General features: G+C 35.9%; 3 protein-coding genes and 1 long non-coding RNA gene across 4 annotated transcripts; 2 read left to right on the top strand and 2 right to left on the bottom strand.

Annotated features, from left to right (window-relative positions):
* Positions 1 to 2,350: 2,350 nt before the first annotated feature.
* bic (bicaudal) lies at positions 2,351 to 3,870 on the top strand. The gene is made up of 2 exons (XM_053763460.2): positions 2,351 to 2,467; positions 2,562 to 3,870. Exon 2 carries the CDS (start codon positions 2,585 to 2,587, stop codon positions 3,110 to 3,112), a length of 528 nt encoding a protein of 175 aa, XP_053619435.1. The 5' UTR covers positions 2,351 to 2,467; positions 2,562 to 2,584; the 3' UTR covers positions 3,113 to 3,870.
* On the bottom strand, positions 2,434 to 4,997 carry LOC128680370 (uncharacterized). Its single transcript, XR_008405853.2, has 2 exons — positions 3,457 to 4,997; positions 2,434 to 3,408 (listed from the first exon to the last, which is right to left on the bottom strand). It is a non-coding gene; the product is annotated as an uncharacterized LOC128680370 (long non-coding RNA).
* A 185-nt stretch (positions 4,998 to 5,182) lies between these two features.
* On the top strand, positions 5,183 to 9,579 carry LOC128680366 (TGF-beta-activated kinase 1 and MAP3K7-binding protein 1-like). Its single transcript, XM_053763458.2, has 6 exons — positions 5,183 to 5,319; positions 5,679 to 5,816; positions 6,472 to 6,574; positions 7,174 to 7,432; positions 8,037 to 8,193; positions 8,752 to 9,579. The coding sequence occupies exons 1-6, from the start codon at positions 5,183 to 5,185 to the stop codon at positions 9,284 to 9,286; spliced, it is 1,329 nt and encodes a 442-aa protein (XP_053619433.1). The 3' UTR covers positions 9,287 to 9,579.
* A 783-nt stretch (positions 9,580 to 10,362) lies between these two features.
* On the bottom strand, positions 10,363 to 16,503 carry Rpt4 (Regulatory particle triple-A ATPase 4). Its single transcript, XM_053763459.2, has 9 exons — positions 16,312 to 16,503; positions 15,603 to 15,722; positions 14,691 to 14,827; positions 13,874 to 13,972; positions 13,019 to 13,168; positions 12,288 to 12,411; positions 11,472 to 11,682; positions 10,955 to 11,120; positions 10,363 to 10,565 (listed from the first exon to the last, which is right to left on the bottom strand). The coding sequence occupies exons 1-9, from the start codon at positions 16,415 to 16,417 to the stop codon at positions 10,488 to 10,490; spliced, it is 1,191 nt and encodes a 396-aa protein (XP_053619434.1). The 5' UTR covers positions 16,418 to 16,503; the 3' UTR covers positions 10,363 to 10,487.
* Positions 16,504 to 16,943: the final 440 nt, after the last annotated feature.

Here is a 16,943-nt window from a genome sequence, read left to right as displayed (position 1 = left end):
GCTCAACCAATCTTCTTGAAATTTTGCATACATATACCTCGAAGTACGGCGAAGGACATAGTGTACTATTTATCCCGGAAAAAGACCTGCTGCCGTGGGAAGTCACGCGAGCGAGGCCGCGGGCTAAAGCTAGTAGTTGATAAATTCGTTTAACACTTGCGTACGCGACGATACATCTATCAACACCACGAATAAGTGCGCGTGAACGACCCGAGCCGTTTTAGCAAAATATCTTCCAATTTATTAATAGACAATCATTGCTCTAATGGGTTATTCTTTATGAGACTTCGCGAGATTTTTTTTGCCATAGATTTAAAAAGTTTCAAGACTGAGATGAGACTACGGCAATATCCGGATGTACTAACTATATCATCCTTCTCATACTTATGACTTTAGGTTAAGGGATGGTGCAATAGTATAAAGTCACGGATAAAATAACTCTTGTTTATTATATTGTATTGACGAGAAAAATTGCCTGTGAAGGTCTAATTTCTGAATAAATGATTTGAATTTGAATTTGAATTTATTGAACACACACACACAAGTCGTCACGAGGAAGAGCATCATATTTTTAAGTTACATTGTTTTTATTGAAATTAATCTGTATCTATGTATGTGTGTGTGTGTGTGTGTGTATATGCAACTATATACACCTACATGACAAATTAAACTATATTATAAGATGACGTGTCTATTAGTTTAATTATACAGCAGAACAAACCTATATAGAATTAATATGACCAATTTTTGTCATAGCCCAGTTTTTAATGTGGGAAATGCCAATCTATAATCTATACTATTATTTTAAAGAGGTAAGCGTTTGTGAGTTTGTACGTTTGAGGCGGGTAAACTCCGAAACTACCGAACCGATTTCAAAAATTATTTCACGTACGTTATCCAAGATTACTATAGGCTATATTTTATCTCAAAATTTCCACGGGAGCGAAGCCCCGGGCAACATCAAGTATGAATATAAAGAACAAACATTTCACAAATGTGAAAATATATTGTTTGAATGATTTTTGTTATGTACTTATAAGTTAATTAATAAATGTTGTGATCTAATGGTGTATGTAAAAAAAAAATGTTTTCCCTATTCACCATACCCGTGGTAAAACTCCGTGCAGTATTGTGAATAACCCACTATATTAATATCTAAAATTGGCGCGAAAGATCACCCGATGACAGCGTACATAACGTGTATCCATTTTGTAATCCATTTAGTAAAATCATACAAATATTTATGACTTCAATGTTTGAGTCGATAAGGAGTTTATTTTCGCTTGAATGAGTGGAGTTTTGGGCAATGAGGTAATCAGAGATTTATTTCGGGCATGTTTCAACGAAAAGTACTTTTTCTTCGTCCTGTGGAACACAGTTATTCTAATATATAAACAGCGAATTAATTAAGGATTGTCTATTACCTACAGAGTAGGTATAACGATTATTATTGAAGCGATGGTGGTGATTGATGATGGTGGTTAAGACCTGTGCTCGAAAAGTCCCAGATTCGAATCCTACTCGCGCCACATGAATTTATTTGTACCTATACCAATCTGACTCGTGTACAGTAATTTTTATAGACCACCACTTGCTTCCAGTGAAGGAAAACATCGTCGTCTAGTGTGTATCAGACTACCTGCCACTAGATGGCGGGGTAGGTAGTCCTAAAAGTCATGTCAGATGCCTTTAGGCGACTTGGATAACATCTGACACCAGTGTCAGAAATAACAGACTTGATATGATGATGATTCCTATTTACGGTACTGGTAGGAGACGCCATTGCAAGCACCAGACGGGTGATAGTTCCTCCCATTCCGGGACCATTTCAACCAATTCCCGAGAACCCCTTTATCCATGTGATGAGTTGCGCCCTACGCACCACGTTGGAAGTAGGTCCGTCTCCGTCCGTTTAAATGGTACTACTAACGCCATCTTGTGTGGAATATCCTAACTAAATAAACACACAAGGTGGTGCCACCTATACAAGTAGTTATAAACAATTTTAAGAAGCACCAAGTTAAGAATGGCAAACAGTTAAACTTCAATAAAAACCAAGAGATGTCACTAGTTGGATTATTTTTAAAATGTTGGTATATTTGCTTCTATCTTCAAGTAAATTTTTGGCAACTGGTAACATTTACTGGTAACTTTGCTACATTTTACGAAAAAAATCAGCACAAATATTTGAGTTATTATTATCATAATAATTTTCTTTCGTGAAAATATATTTGTACCTAATAAAAAACTTTTAGTAGAATATTTGTAAAGCCAAATCATTACTGTTGTATAGAGAAAGCCCGTATATTTTGAAATATAAAACTAGAAATGAAGACAATAAACGTATAAATATTTTAAAACGGAACGTAAATGAAAAGTAATACCAACCGGAAGAAAATGAAAATCAGAAATAACTTGTCGCAAAATCCACCATTTTCCCTTTGTAACTTACCGGTGTTCAAAACACGTGCGTATCATCTAGTTACATGGAAAACTCGTGTGTTCGCGATTAATATTATCAACAAACATTACTAAAAAGTGTGTCGTGTTTCCTTTGACAGGTAGTACGTGTTAAAATCACAAAATGAATACCGAAAAGCTGAAGAAATTGCAATCACAAGTGCGCATTGGAGGTAAGGGCACACCACGACGAAAGAAGAAGGTTGTCCATGCCACCGCCGCCACAGACGACAAGAAATTGCAGTCTTCCCTCAAAAAACTGTCAGTAAACACAATACCTGGCATAGAGGAAGTTAATATGATAAAAGATGACGGTACTGTGATACATTTCAACAACCCAAAAGCACAAGCATCGCTCGCGGCGAATACTTTCGCTATCACAGGACATGGAGAGAATAAGCAAATCGCTGAAATGTTGCCTGGCATCCTGAGTCAATTGGGGCCTGAAGGACTTAATCAGTTGAAGAGATTGGCGTCAAGCGTGGCCGCGCCGAAGCCTCTCGAAGAGGATGATGAAGTACCTAACCTAGTAGGTAATTTCGACGAGGCCTCCAAACAGGAGGCAAAGGAGGCCATTATTGAAGAGAAGGATGAAAAAGAAAAGGAGAAAAAGGAGCCTGAAACCAAAGCTGCAGACAAGAAAACAGACTAAGCTATCAACTTGTTTCGGACGGTTTAGTTATTAATTTGCTCACCCGATGAAGTGAAAAATGCTAGGGTTTCCAAAGCCATCGGACATGTCTCAAAACAATTTTAATTTTTTTAATGTTTTGTGTTCCTAATAAATGTGTTTTGATTGCATTCTTGCACTTATTATAATTGAAATTGTGTGATCTGTGATTGACAATTACCTATTTGTTTTCTAATGGGTGACTTTGGAAACCCTATATACAGCCATCTCAGTTTAAAACAATGCTTTTTGTCTCCTTTGCCAAGAACTAATCCTTACTTTATTGTAATTACAGTGAGAGGACTTGCAATATAGGTCGTAAAGACCTATATTGCAAGTCCTCGATTATAGCCGATTATAGGGTATAGCTAAGTGTGGTATTAACACTATTGTTGATATATTGGCAATGGCGCATTAATACATAAAAAAAGTCTATAAAATATTGCATTATTTTCATTTCACCAAGATTATAATGTATAATAATAAATAAAGGTGTTAGTACATACACCTTATAATATTTTTAAATAATATTTTCTAAAGTTGTTGGTTCATGTCCAGGAGAAAAGTTGCTTCTCATTTTATAAAAATTAAACAAAATAGATTTAAAAATGAAACTTTAGTCACAGATAGCTCTTTAGGTTATGGAGCTAACTATGTATAATAAAAACATAAAAATCGCAAAATGAGAATGATTCAGGTTTTGTGTAATGTGTGAACATGACATTAAAACTTAGATCCAGTATGTATGTTTTTATTTAAATTATCCTCAACGTTTTATCACTATGATAATGACTCATTTCATGAGTTGAACAGCAGAGATGTTTGTGATTAACTTGGTCTGACAACACGACCATTCTGACAACTAGGAATGCTGACTACCATGCTAATGTAAAAAGTAGGGAAGCGGACACTGGGCTCCGATTTTCAACGGCTGAGGAAGGGACCAGGAAAACACTCGGATGAAACTGAATTAATAATCAATTGTATTATTTTGGAGAATGATAGCACAGTATCCTATTAATATTATAAATGCGAAAGTTTGTGAGGATGTATGTATGTTTGTTTTTCAGGCAGTCTACTAATCAATCTTATGAAATGTGGTACATGGATAGAATATAACCTGGAATAACACATAGGCTACTATTTGTCCTTATTCATTTTTATACCTACTATTCCCACGGTAGTAAAGCCCCGAGGCGCAGCTCGTACTTATTATTATTTATTAATAATAATATGCCATTGGATGACCGTACACGTAGTTACTATGGATTTAGTAAGTACTTTGGAGTACCTACTATTTCCATGGTAGTTACCTAGTTCCTGGTGAACTAGGTTTTAAATTCGAACCTACGATAGTAAATGAATCGAGCCAATCTTTCGGAAGCGGTGAACCACAGAGGTCGTCAATCCATTGAATGGACGCTAATGATTCCAAATAGGTCACACACACGATATAGCAACCCGGTAATTAACGCAAAGCAAAATCGACCTTTATTTTTTAATTTTTAGAGACGATAAAAACAAACGTTAAGCTAATCATAAAAAATTGACATTTTAATGTTGTTTAAGTTATTATTATTGTACGGTAACTCTTTAAAAAAATAAGATTGATTTTCTTCTGAATGGTGTAATTTGTTGATATACCTTCTAGCTTTTGAATTTACCAAAATTTGCCAGGGATAAAAGGTACCTTGTATCATATTTTCTTTTCCGTACCGTACCTATCTATTAGTTAGAATTATGCACAGTTATAAGAACTTGTTCTTATATCTATGGGATTATGTAAATTCGACGTTTTGGAAGATATAACTCGTAAACTATGTTGCTGTATGAGTCCCTTATTTCTTTCAATGTAGTTGGATGAGTTTGAAAATCAAGTTGTAACATGTATGACAGTAGTGCTAAAGTCTAATTTAAAAAAATTTGCTGCCAATGTCACTGTTTGGCATTGGCATTCTCAATCATAAAATTGCACAAAACACCTTAATTTATTTTGATAAGAATAAACTTATTTTTCGTAAATTGAAGTAAATTCTAGAGTATAATTTAAAAATGATTGCAAGGTTATTGACTGACGATTTGCCAAAGTGTAGAAATACCTGCGTTGCTTCTTATTTCTCTAGATTAGGTGGAAATGCCAATACAAATGATGACTACTTGTGTTTCTATTGCCAAATGGATGAAAACTCGTAAGTTTGTGCTTTTTCTTATTGCTAACAAAGATGTTAGCATGCTATAGCCCAATATCGTCGTATGACGAAGATCGAATTTCAACTTTTTGGCAATCCTATTACCTAATTCCCTAACCTATACGTATAATAACTCTCGTTTGAAGGCAAAAGTAGTGTTATATTGATTTATTTATAAGTATTTTTAAAAATTCAACATTTCCATTTTAAACACTAAATATCTATATACCATTGATGATATCAACACATCTGAAACAGAACTTTTTGGCATATATTTTATTTTTATATCTAAGCAAGATCTGAAATGACTGTCTCAAACAAATCTGCTCAAACTTTTTCTTCTATGTGTAACATCCCAGCTGTTTATATGGAGTATTCGAGCCTCACAATGGACTGGATGCAGCCAAGTTCATCATGCAGAGGATGGCCGTGGAGATCCTGTTCCCGACTACATCTTCTAACAACACCACCGATGAAGAGATACGCGATAGGCTCAGGTATTATGACTATATTTGCCCTTGATTAAAACTAAAATAGTGCATTCAACTCTCTCTCTCTCATCTTAATATTTCCACATGCATTCCAGGCTGTGAAGCCCGCTGAAGCTGTTCTTTTAGCTCTTCAGCTGTTCACAATCACCTGTTTAGTGTCAACCCTCCTTGGGAATGCCATTGTTGCTAATCAGCTGCTAAGGTTGTGTCTCAGTCATTGTCTTTTAAGAAAACCCCAAGGGGATATGTAGTGGTACTATTCTAGGGTGAATGCAACTTGCAATAATAATTTTACATGCTGACTATATATTTAAGTTTTCATATATTTGTTATCTCTGCATAATATAAAACAAAGTCGCTTCCCACTGTCTGTCTTGTGTCTCAATGTTTGCTTAGATCTTTAAAATCACAGATATACTAATGTAATGTTTAAAACTAAACAATGATATGGAATTTTTCTAAGGTCGTACAATTGATGAGGAAGGTTTAGGTGCATCATATATTACGGTTTTATCCAAGTGAAGCCGTGATGGGCCACTAGTTATATTGAAGTAGATTGAATTTTGAAATATTCTACATGGAGGGTACCGTTTGCAAGTTATGTTGTTATGTTAAACAGATCTCTCTCAAGAAATCTTAAAGATTTTGTTTTATCTTTCAGGAATGCCTTCGTCTCTGTGGAGAAAGCGTATAATGAGAACTATGATGCAATGATAGCTGAACGTACAAGTTTACAGTACCAACTGCAGACTTCTGAGTCTCAGGTATATTTCCATATTTTACATGTACTATACACTAGATAGTTGTTCGCCGCGAACTTAGCCCTCACGAACACAATACATTTTTACAATATTGTGAATATTTCAAAAACGACTGAACCGATTTGATGCGCCACGAATTTAAACTTTTTATTGACAGATTCTACATACCTTTTAAATATCCTTTCAAATTTATATTGTTTTATATTATACAATATGGTCACAGTTGACTACACGGATCTTGGTGGCTATTGTTTTCGTCAACTGCGATTTTGTATAATGGACAACTACATAATAACATTATTTATCTAATGGGGCTTAATCTGTTAAAATATTTTTTTCTTCGTTAAGAAATAAAGACATATGTCGTGATTTCCTATTTTTGTTAGTATTTTTAATAATTATACTGGCAACTCCAATAAAATTAAGTAGTAAATACTTGTAAAATAATGGCGATACAAACTATCACAATGACATTGACATGACAGATGTACAGAAATCTACCAATCACAGACTGACGTATTCTCTAAAACAACCAATCGAAAAGAATTAGATTCTGATTTTTGGAGGGAAGGTTGTTGTTAAATATATGATGGAATTTTCAGTTGTCCCAAAACTCGATCCTAGCTCGTCTCAAAGAGATAGACAAGCACCTATCAGGTGGCGCCACAGTCGTCATCGCACTTGTCTACAACAATAAACTGTTCGTCGCTAACGTTGGTGAAACACGAGCATTACTCTGCAAGACTGATGATAATGCTGTTCTGAGGGTTGTGCAATTGACCGTGGACCATAGCTTGAACAACGAGGACGAGTTGCTGAGGCTGTCTCAACTCGGCCTGGATGTTAGCAAGCTGAGGAATTGTGAGTATAATACAGTTTGTGTTTCTTTAATTTGTTGTAGCTTTCTGAGAACTTTTTTAGTTTTTTTTTCTTTCTTATGTAATCTGTCCATTACATTTTTATGGTGTCCAAGCAGGTATTGGTCCAAATCCAGTGACTTGTCCTCTCCATAAATCAGTAGTTTTATTGTACTTTTTTGTATAAGCTTCGAATTTATTGCATTATTAACACATGTCTAAGGGCGATCTTCTCTTTAGTCTGGAGTATAATAGTTTAAAATCCCACTATATAACGATGTGTTCAATTTGTTCAGTGTATTTCTTATAGTGGGATCCTTAGCTATAGAATTTGTAAAATAGTACATCTGAATAAATGTATCAATTTTAATTTCTGTAAATCAATTTTCTATTTAGTTTTTGATTAGCTATAGAGAGATACATAAAATTTGATTTATTACCGCGGAAGAAACTAGATTAGATTAGAAATTAGATTGTTGGCTCTAGTTTAAAATCAAATTCTAAGCGGCTTACATCCAATGATAATGTTAAACTTTGCGTACATGAGTAGTGAAAAATTTTATTTGGTGGATCTCAGAGCGTTTCGTTATTACGATCCGTCCTTCCAGCCCAGTACCTGGGCAACCAGTCGGGCACGCGCTGCCTGGGCAACTACCTCGTGAAGAGCCTGTACCGAGGCGTGCCCGCGCTGCGCGCGGCGGCCGCGAGCCCCGTGCTGTGCGCGCCCGACCTGCTCGGGCCCGTGGCGCTCGACCGCAGCTGCAGGTTGCACTTCGCACTCTTTACAGATATATACCATTTCGATACACTTCTCGATAGTTTCAGAAAAAGCAATACTATTGATAGTATCCTATAAATATAGTAATATTATAAATTAGAAAGTTTGTGAGGATATGTGTATGTATGTTTGTCACTCTCATGCAAAATCGCCCCGGGGCGCAGCTAGTATCTATATATTCTTATTCTGCTCCAAAATAGCTTTTCCAAAATATTTTTTCGATTGAAACTGGATTGTTATGTCGACTCCACACTATCGCCGAACTCAGACACACGCCGACGCGAATGCGTAAACATCATATGTATAACATAGTATGACTTTTATTTACTGCACTTACAGTAATCCACCAAAATTTGACAAACTGTTCGACGAGTGTGGAGCCGGCATTAAACTATTGATAACTAGATGTTGCCCAGGGCTTCGCTCCCGTGGGAATTTGTCAGTAAGGCCGGTCATAAAATGAGAGCTATCAAAATTTAGTTTAAAAAACACATACCAAAATGCAAGCTATATATTATACTAATTTATATTTTATATATTTTTAGATTCTTGGTCATCGTAAGTGCTGGGGTATACAAACGCATACAAGAAACCCGCGGCAGCAGCGAACAGACAAACAAACAGTTAGCCCAAATCATAGTTGAACATTTCCGTAAACAGGACTTTAACAAAGTCAGTCAATCGGTGTTAGAAGAAATCGAAGAGGAATTCGTCTCTTACTGCGTTAGAAACAATTTGACACCAAAATCTAACACCCACATGTCTTTATTGATAAGGAATTTGAACTTCCTACCCCCAAATGAGGGTAGTAACACACCAAAGAATAATGTTAGATTCAATCCTATAGTGCAATCAAAATCGAACACTCTGTTGAATGAGCTTGATGAGTACTCATCGAGTAATATGTCCAATTCGATTGTAGATACAAATCGATCGTGTGAATCGTCTTTGGATATGTATCCGAATGAAAGACCTCATGATCAGGATAAAAAAATTAAAGGTTATGTCGATTTTTCTTGTTATTACGAGAATGTGGCTAAAGCTAAAGCAAACGGAAGCTTGCCGCCTTTTATTGAATAGTTATAAGGCATTTTTTGTCATGGTACCTAGTCGTTTTTATTTATTTTTATGTAATTTTAATACAATGTGTAAGTAAATGTGAACAAATGTGTGCCTTATCACCACGGAAATAAAGTCTTTTTTCGGTTAATTAAATTTTTCCACTACTGTGCTAATTTTCGTTAAGTATATAATAAATTTTTATTCCTACAAAATTAATTGTATTTTGTATTTTTTACCAGTTGCATCACAGTATTGAATTGTACTTATGTTAGTGTAAGTTTTATGTGTTGGTAATAAATTGATTTATATAAGCCATACTTTTTTATAATACCCATATTGTATTTATTGTCCGAAACAAAAACATTTTAAAATTATTTCAAATCTTGTAACTATTTGATGACGTCGATGGCGCAGTGGTAAAGTACTTACCACTGAACCGAGAGGTCCCGGGTTCGACCCCCGGTTGGGTCATGATGGAAAATGATCTTTTCTGATTGGCCCGGGTCTTGGATGTTTATCTATATAAATATGTATTTGTTATAAAATATAGTATCGTTGAGTTAGTATCCCATAACACAAGTCTCGAACTTGCTTTGGGGCTAGCTCAATCTGTGTGATTTGTCCGTATATATATATATATATATATTTATTTTGTTGTTTATGCTACAAAATAACGCAATTTACGAATTTTGGTGGTCTCAGCTTTCTTTTTAGTAAATCCATTAGAAAATTAACTTTCTAATAAAAACAAGTAGGTATTCAGTATATAATTTTTGTATGAGAAGTTATTTTTAGGCATGAAAGGTACCCTATGTACTTCTCCATACTTCAAACTACATATGTGCAAAATTTCAAGAAGATTGGTTGAGTAGATAGAGCGTGAAGGGGTAACAAACTTACTTTTGCATTTATAATATTAGGATAGTAAGGACTATCATGACAATTTACAATATACGATGAAGAATTTTGTGAGAGAGAATTATTAGTTTCTTTTATATGATGTGGTCATTAATGACTACATGGATTTAGTCAACTATGAATATATTGCGAAATGGTAGCAAAGGTAATGTATAAAAGGCATCTAAAAATAGAAATGTTTCTGAATCCTTGTATTGTCTTCGACTTCACACATCAGTACACAGTTTACATTCCTATATAAGTATCATCATCAATATTAATAAAAAGAAAATATATAGTTATTAAAATAAACGAATTAATATTAAACAGGCTTATAATCCAATTTGCTCTCCAACTTCTTGTTGTCTGCAACTTTTCTTACTGCTTTCATCAGATCCTCCTGAAATTATAAATATAGTATCGTTGAGTTATCCCGTAACACAAGTCTCCAACTTACTTTGGGGCTAACTCAATCTTTGTGATTTGTTCATGTAGTATATCACTGTTTGATTTATTATTTTTACACAACTGCTCATATTATTTTAAAACTAATTTAAAATTTTAATTAATTAATTGGTATACCATTTTAAAATTTGTTAAGTAAATGGCCAGCAAAATAATTATTTGGGCAGCAAGATATGACCAGCAAAATAATTTCTTGGGCAACAAGATATGGTCAGCAAAACAATTATTTGGGCAGCAAGATTTGGTCAGCAACAATTGGACATTTGTCTCTTATTTTATTGAAAGTAATCACAAACAATCCCACAGCATGGATATCTGAGTGACCTGTATGATATATTCCCTCTCGGCGCGTATAGCGAAGAGCCCCGCCTCAGTGCACACGTTGCGGAGGTCGGCGCCGTTGAAGGTGTCCGACAGCTTCACCACCGCCTCGTAGTCCATCTCTCCGTGCTTCGCGATCGGGGCCGCGTGGATCTTCAGGATCTCCAGCCTAGGAATAGGGACCGTATGAATATTGCTGACACGCATACAAAAACAAAACAGTTGATAATCTATATTGATTCGATGATTAACCTAAATTCCCGTAAAAGTTCTCGCAAGTTTCCGAAATTTCCTGGTTTCGCATAATTATTATAACATTGACAGTCATTAGTTAATCATTAAAGAAAATTTCATATATTCAGCATATTCTTACGATTCTCACAAGGAAGAACATTAAGCACTACTTTATTTAAAAATACGTGCAATTTAATATCTGCTCCGAGAACTCCAATAAATCGACAATTTAAACAGTACCCAAAATAATCTCTAAAGCAATTCCCATATTTCCCAAAATTCTCACCTGGCTTGTTCATTCGGCAGAGGAATTTCAATCTTCCTATCCAGGCGTCCGGGCCTCAACAGGGCAGGGTCCAGGGTATCAGGTCTGTTCGTGGCCATGATGATCTTCACCTGTCCCAGGGAATCGAACCCGTCCATTTGGTTGAGAAGCTCCATGAGTGTCCTTTGGATCTCACGATCGGCGCTTGTGCCCTCCGAGAAACGCCTGCCACCTGGGATTATAATTTAATTGCAGTAGAATTAACAATATATACACACAAAATTATATCAATTTTAACTAAAAAATATCTCTTTTAAAAATCCCAAATATTATTATAAATGCGAAAGTAAGTTTGTTTGTTACCTCTTCACGCATTATCAAAATCAAAACATTTATTCAGAAATTAGGCCTTCACAGGCACTTTTTCACGTCATATTCTAAATTAAATTATGTTTACCAAAGCTACAAACTACTAGCATTTCGGAACGACCACTGCTGAGAAGAAATGTCGAAAGAAACTCATTCAAACAGTGTTGGTCTCTATTATGCCAGAAGGGCTTACCATTTTTTAAATATAAATTTATGTATATTTTTTTATCAGTAATATAACAATGTAAGTACACAATAAAGTACATGGTCAAAAGGTATACTGAAACATATTATGATTGTGATCAAGTGCTGATGAAAGGAAAAAAAATCTATCTCTGGACGGATTGTTATGAAATTTGGCATACGAATAGAAAATAACCTGGAATAACACATAGGGTACTTTTCACCCCGAAATTCCCACGGGAGCGAAGCCCCAGGGCGCAGCTAATTATAAATAAGTAGACATACCAATAGCATCGATCTCGTCCATAAATATGATGCAGGGTTGGTGGTCCCTCGCGTAGTTGAACATTTCCCTGATAAGTCGAGCCGACTCTCCTATGTACTTATCCACTATGGCCGAGGAAACCACCTGGAAACAATAGTACAGTTACACCACTTTCTGATAAGTCATAATAATCACACAGATAGGTAAGTATGATGTCCGTGTGTGGTCTCGCCCTAGAATAGGACCACTCCATATCTTTCCGTGGATGTGGTACGAAGCGACTGAGAGGCAACAATAGCATTCCCAACGCATTAGCGTTGACGTCAGACAAGTGGCCGGTTGTAAAAACAATGCTAAATCTTTAAAATTTTACTTTTATTTTGTCCGAGAATCCTGGGATTTGGGCGTCGCAGCTTCAAAAAGATGAGAGAGAGAGCAAATACTACTCACCTAGCTGACATCAGGCGTCAACAGATGGCGCTACGGTCAATTCACGATAGAAACCAACAAGTCTAGAACGCGCAGTTGAAATGTTCAATATTGGATACATAATCCGATATGGTTAGATACCAGACAAGATCTTTCCATAGTGAAAGTCGAATTTAATCCGTTGAGCGCGCAGAATCGAGACACAATGAATAAACAATTGATCGACTCTAGTTATACTATTATAACAACCTTCAAAACCCAGATTTTCCGGGTGAAGGTGAAGGATAACATCGCGAGGAAACCTGGAGGAGAAGGCAATGACCTTGAGGAAGTTGGCGTCGAGCTGCGAGGCGACGGCGCGCGCCAGCAGCGTCTTGCCGGTGCCGGGCGGCCCGTACAGCAGGCAGCCCTTGGGCGGCGTGATGCCCACGCGCACGAACAGCTCCGGGTTCAGCAGCGGCAGCTCGATCACCTGGGTGACCATCACACGTCTTCACCATTACATACTATTACTCTGGTCAGATGGGAATTCTTCAAATTAAACATGATAACGCATCTCGTCATATACGAGACTAGCTTTCGTCCCCAACTTCGTATGTGACTTTCTTGGTGCTCCCCCACACTGTCCTAGGAACCTACACACCCAAATTTCAGCTTTCTACGCCCAGTAGTTTCTGTGCTGTCTGTCAGTCAGTCACTCAGTAACGCAAAGTGTTATATTTTAGAGATTAGTTTTTCAATTAGTTATTAACAATATTGTAAAAAACCATGTTTACAGTTGTATTAGCGGCCCGTCCCGGATTCGCTCGGTAATATAAAAAAACGTTTCCTTGTGTTTAAATTTCTGTAAAATCGGTCCGATAGTTTTTAATAAATTAATTACAAACAAAAATACGAATCTTTTCTCTCAAAAACTACCGGACGCATTTTTATAGGGTCTACACTAATAGATAGTGTAATTCCCGAAGAATATTTAAATATATAATTCATTATACTTATAACCGAACGAAACCGGAAGCGAAACACTTATTTAACAGTTTATGTACACAGTGATACAAGAAAGAAACCGAAAATAAATAGAAAAGTAAATTCAAAGCTATGTCCCTCAAAAATTCACACCCTTTTTTTTAAAAAAACTTTATGTTGTAATCTGAAGAGAAAACCACAACACACTTACCTCTCTTAACTGCCTGATCTGTTCCTGTAGTCCACCTATAGCTGAGTATGTAACGTCTCCAGGGTCTTCATGACTCATGTTGTACACCAAGGGGTCCACCTGCAATTGATGAAATCTAGTTATTGTTCTCTATATATCCATTAATGCATTATAATTCATTATTTTCTCCCGATGTAGTCTCCAGTACACGTTCCTCATTCTTGCTTGTGCGAAATTAAAGATAAGTCATATCTCCAATTGGAATAATTGACGTTAACTGTTGGTGCAACATCGTGCTTGTTCAGTTGAATGTAGACATAATATTTTACTACCACATATTTCTACTGTGTTTGCCAGCAAATATATTTATGCATTCAACAACAATGTTAATAGTTTTCTGTCAGTCAGTGATATGATCTGATATGACAATTCATATTATGTATCCTAGACAGAGAAAGTTATAGACATTTTGGTCTATCTCCTCGCACCTTTCAAGTAACCAGCGTAGAGACATTCATTCTATTACTATATGTTCCCCATCTTGGTCAGTCAGTGGTATAAGACCTAGATTTGTTAATCTCTAAGGACGTCATCCTTGGAGAAAAGGCCGCGGTGAAGTTTGTTGCGTCGCTTCTTCTTCAACTGCGCTTTGGAAGTCGGCAGTAGACTTAGTTAAAGTATTTTTTTTGACGTCAATAAGTGATGTATATTATCATCCTATATTGAATAAAGAATTTTGAATTTGAGTCGCACTATCTAAGATCTTGGTATGATTCTGATAAAACTCTAGCCAGAGGTTTTGAACTAGTTTTAAGACGATCTAGAATTTTAGACTTGCCTCCCTGGGCAAGTGCCTCATGATGGTGAGCGTGGTCATGTCGAGGGCGACGCGCGTGCCTCCCTTCAGCCGGCCCTTGTCCAGCTGTCGCCGGCACCCCACCACGTAGCGGGGGCCATTTGTCGCCTTCACTATGACTGAAACAACACAATAATAAATAAATATATTAGGACAAATTACACAGATTGAGTTAACCCCAAAGTGAGTTCTAGACTTGTGTTACGGGATGCTAACTCAACGTTACTATATTTTATAACAAATTCATGTATAGATAAACATCCAAGACCCGGGCCAATCAGAAAAAGATCATTTTCCATCATGACCCGACCGGGGATCAAACCCGGAACCTCTTGGTTCAGAGGCAAGCACTGCGCCACCGAGGTCGACAATGTTAACATAACGTCATAATACTTTTTCTTTATTTAATGTACTATATTACTTAGCCATAATTTATTTGAATAAAGATTTATTATTATAATATCAGCTGCCCACTGTCGCCGGACTCAAGACACATGCCGCCGCGAATGCGTGAACATTGCTCAATTAGTATGGGTGCTTTTATTTACTGCAATGAAAAACCAGCAATGTCATACCGAATCCGCCAAAGTTTGGCAACTGTTCGATGACGGTGTGGGACCGGCATAAAGTAGAGGTCCATCCTAATGAATTGCCAGGCTAATAACACCTGCTTCGGAAAGCGGCTGAAGAGAAACGACACAATATATTCCTGATAAAAAAGGAACAAGATATAAAAAGGAGTAAAGGTCTTGATTGGAGGACACTTTCGACATATTCAACTGTCATACAATGATGATCACAGAAAAGAACAGAAAAGAATTGGCATGTGGCTGATAATGTACATGAGCACAACATAATAATAAAGAAATCATGTAACAAAAGAATCAAACTCACACTTCTCCTCAGTCAACTGCTTCAGAACTTCACCAACAATTTGACCAACACTCTGTAGGGCTTTCAGATCATTCTCACTTTTGTCGTACTGCTTTGTCAAGTCCTTCAGCTGGTCTCGCACTGTAAATAGATACACAAAGTGAAATGACCCTTTTTTGGCTGGCTAGTTGTTACCTGCAGTTCCACCCCTGTCAGCCTATGTTTGAATTAGGGTATTAAAATACATATTATCTATTCCAAATTTAATCAAAATCTACTCAAACAACATTCATATTAACATAGATAGATGGAGCTAAAGGCTAGTTAGTTTAATAATATAATAACAAATTATTTATTGCAGGCATTTGTAAAATACATGACCCATTATCTATAGAATACTAGTTTGTCTATGAAAAGGTAATTGGATTGATTATGAGGTTTAATCATTTGGAACGAGATCATACATACTCAATTTTTATAACCTGAATGATTAGGATTCACGATCTTTGTTAAAAAAAATCATTGAAAGATTACCTAGGTAGGTATCATTAAAATTTTATAACCTAATCAAATGGAAATTCTTTCAATATTTAATTGAAATAAGATAATGACGCCTCTAGTACATGTTTCCAGTTAGTTTATGAAAGGTTTATTAACAATATTGTTACAAATTCATATGTTCAGTTGGAATGATTCGGCAAAATTCAATTGCACAATAAATAATACTTACTGTCTTTGAGTCTTGACTCGACTTCTTTATGTTCCATTAACTTTTTTCGATAATCTTGAAACGCCTTTTCCCTTAAAGGGTCCGTGGTGGAGGCACCTGCAGGCATTTTCGTAATAAATCGAATAAAAAATATACACAATGAAACTCAGTTTCATCAAATCACCAAGCAAAGCGAAAATTTGTTTGACAGTGACAAATCTATAAATATATGACATTTATGAATGACAATTGCTTACTTTTTTAAGCGAAGCGTAGAAATATAAATTATAAAGACATTATTAATGAAGTAATATTATTGTTTGTTATTACTCGTATTTACAATTTTGTACTAGTTAGCATGGAACAAAAAAATATATTTTTTTAAAATAGAATATCATTGGTGTAGTCACATAATAAGATAAAGTCACCTGTCTGGTTTCGTTATTATTTGTACCACTAAGTTAAATGAGCTAGTACTTATATACTATTACCTATTTAAAGTTAACACTTTACTGGACACTTTACGTCTACAAACGTTACAATTAAACTTCTTTTGTGATTCGTTTAGTGTCCGTGAAAGGGTTAAATTATGTTCCATCATTTCTTTAGTATCAGCGTCTTAGCCCTCCAGCTTCATCTATTTCTAACACTTA

Source organism: Plodia interpunctella, chromosome 24 (genome assembly GCF_027563975.2).
Source record: "Plodia interpunctella isolate USDA-ARS_2022_Savannah chromosome 24, ilPloInte3.2, whole genome shotgun sequence".
Lineage (NCBI taxonomy): Eukaryota > Metazoa > Arthropoda > Insecta > Lepidoptera > Pyralidae > Plodia > Plodia interpunctella.
This window is presented reverse-complemented; position numbering and strand designations above follow the sequence as displayed.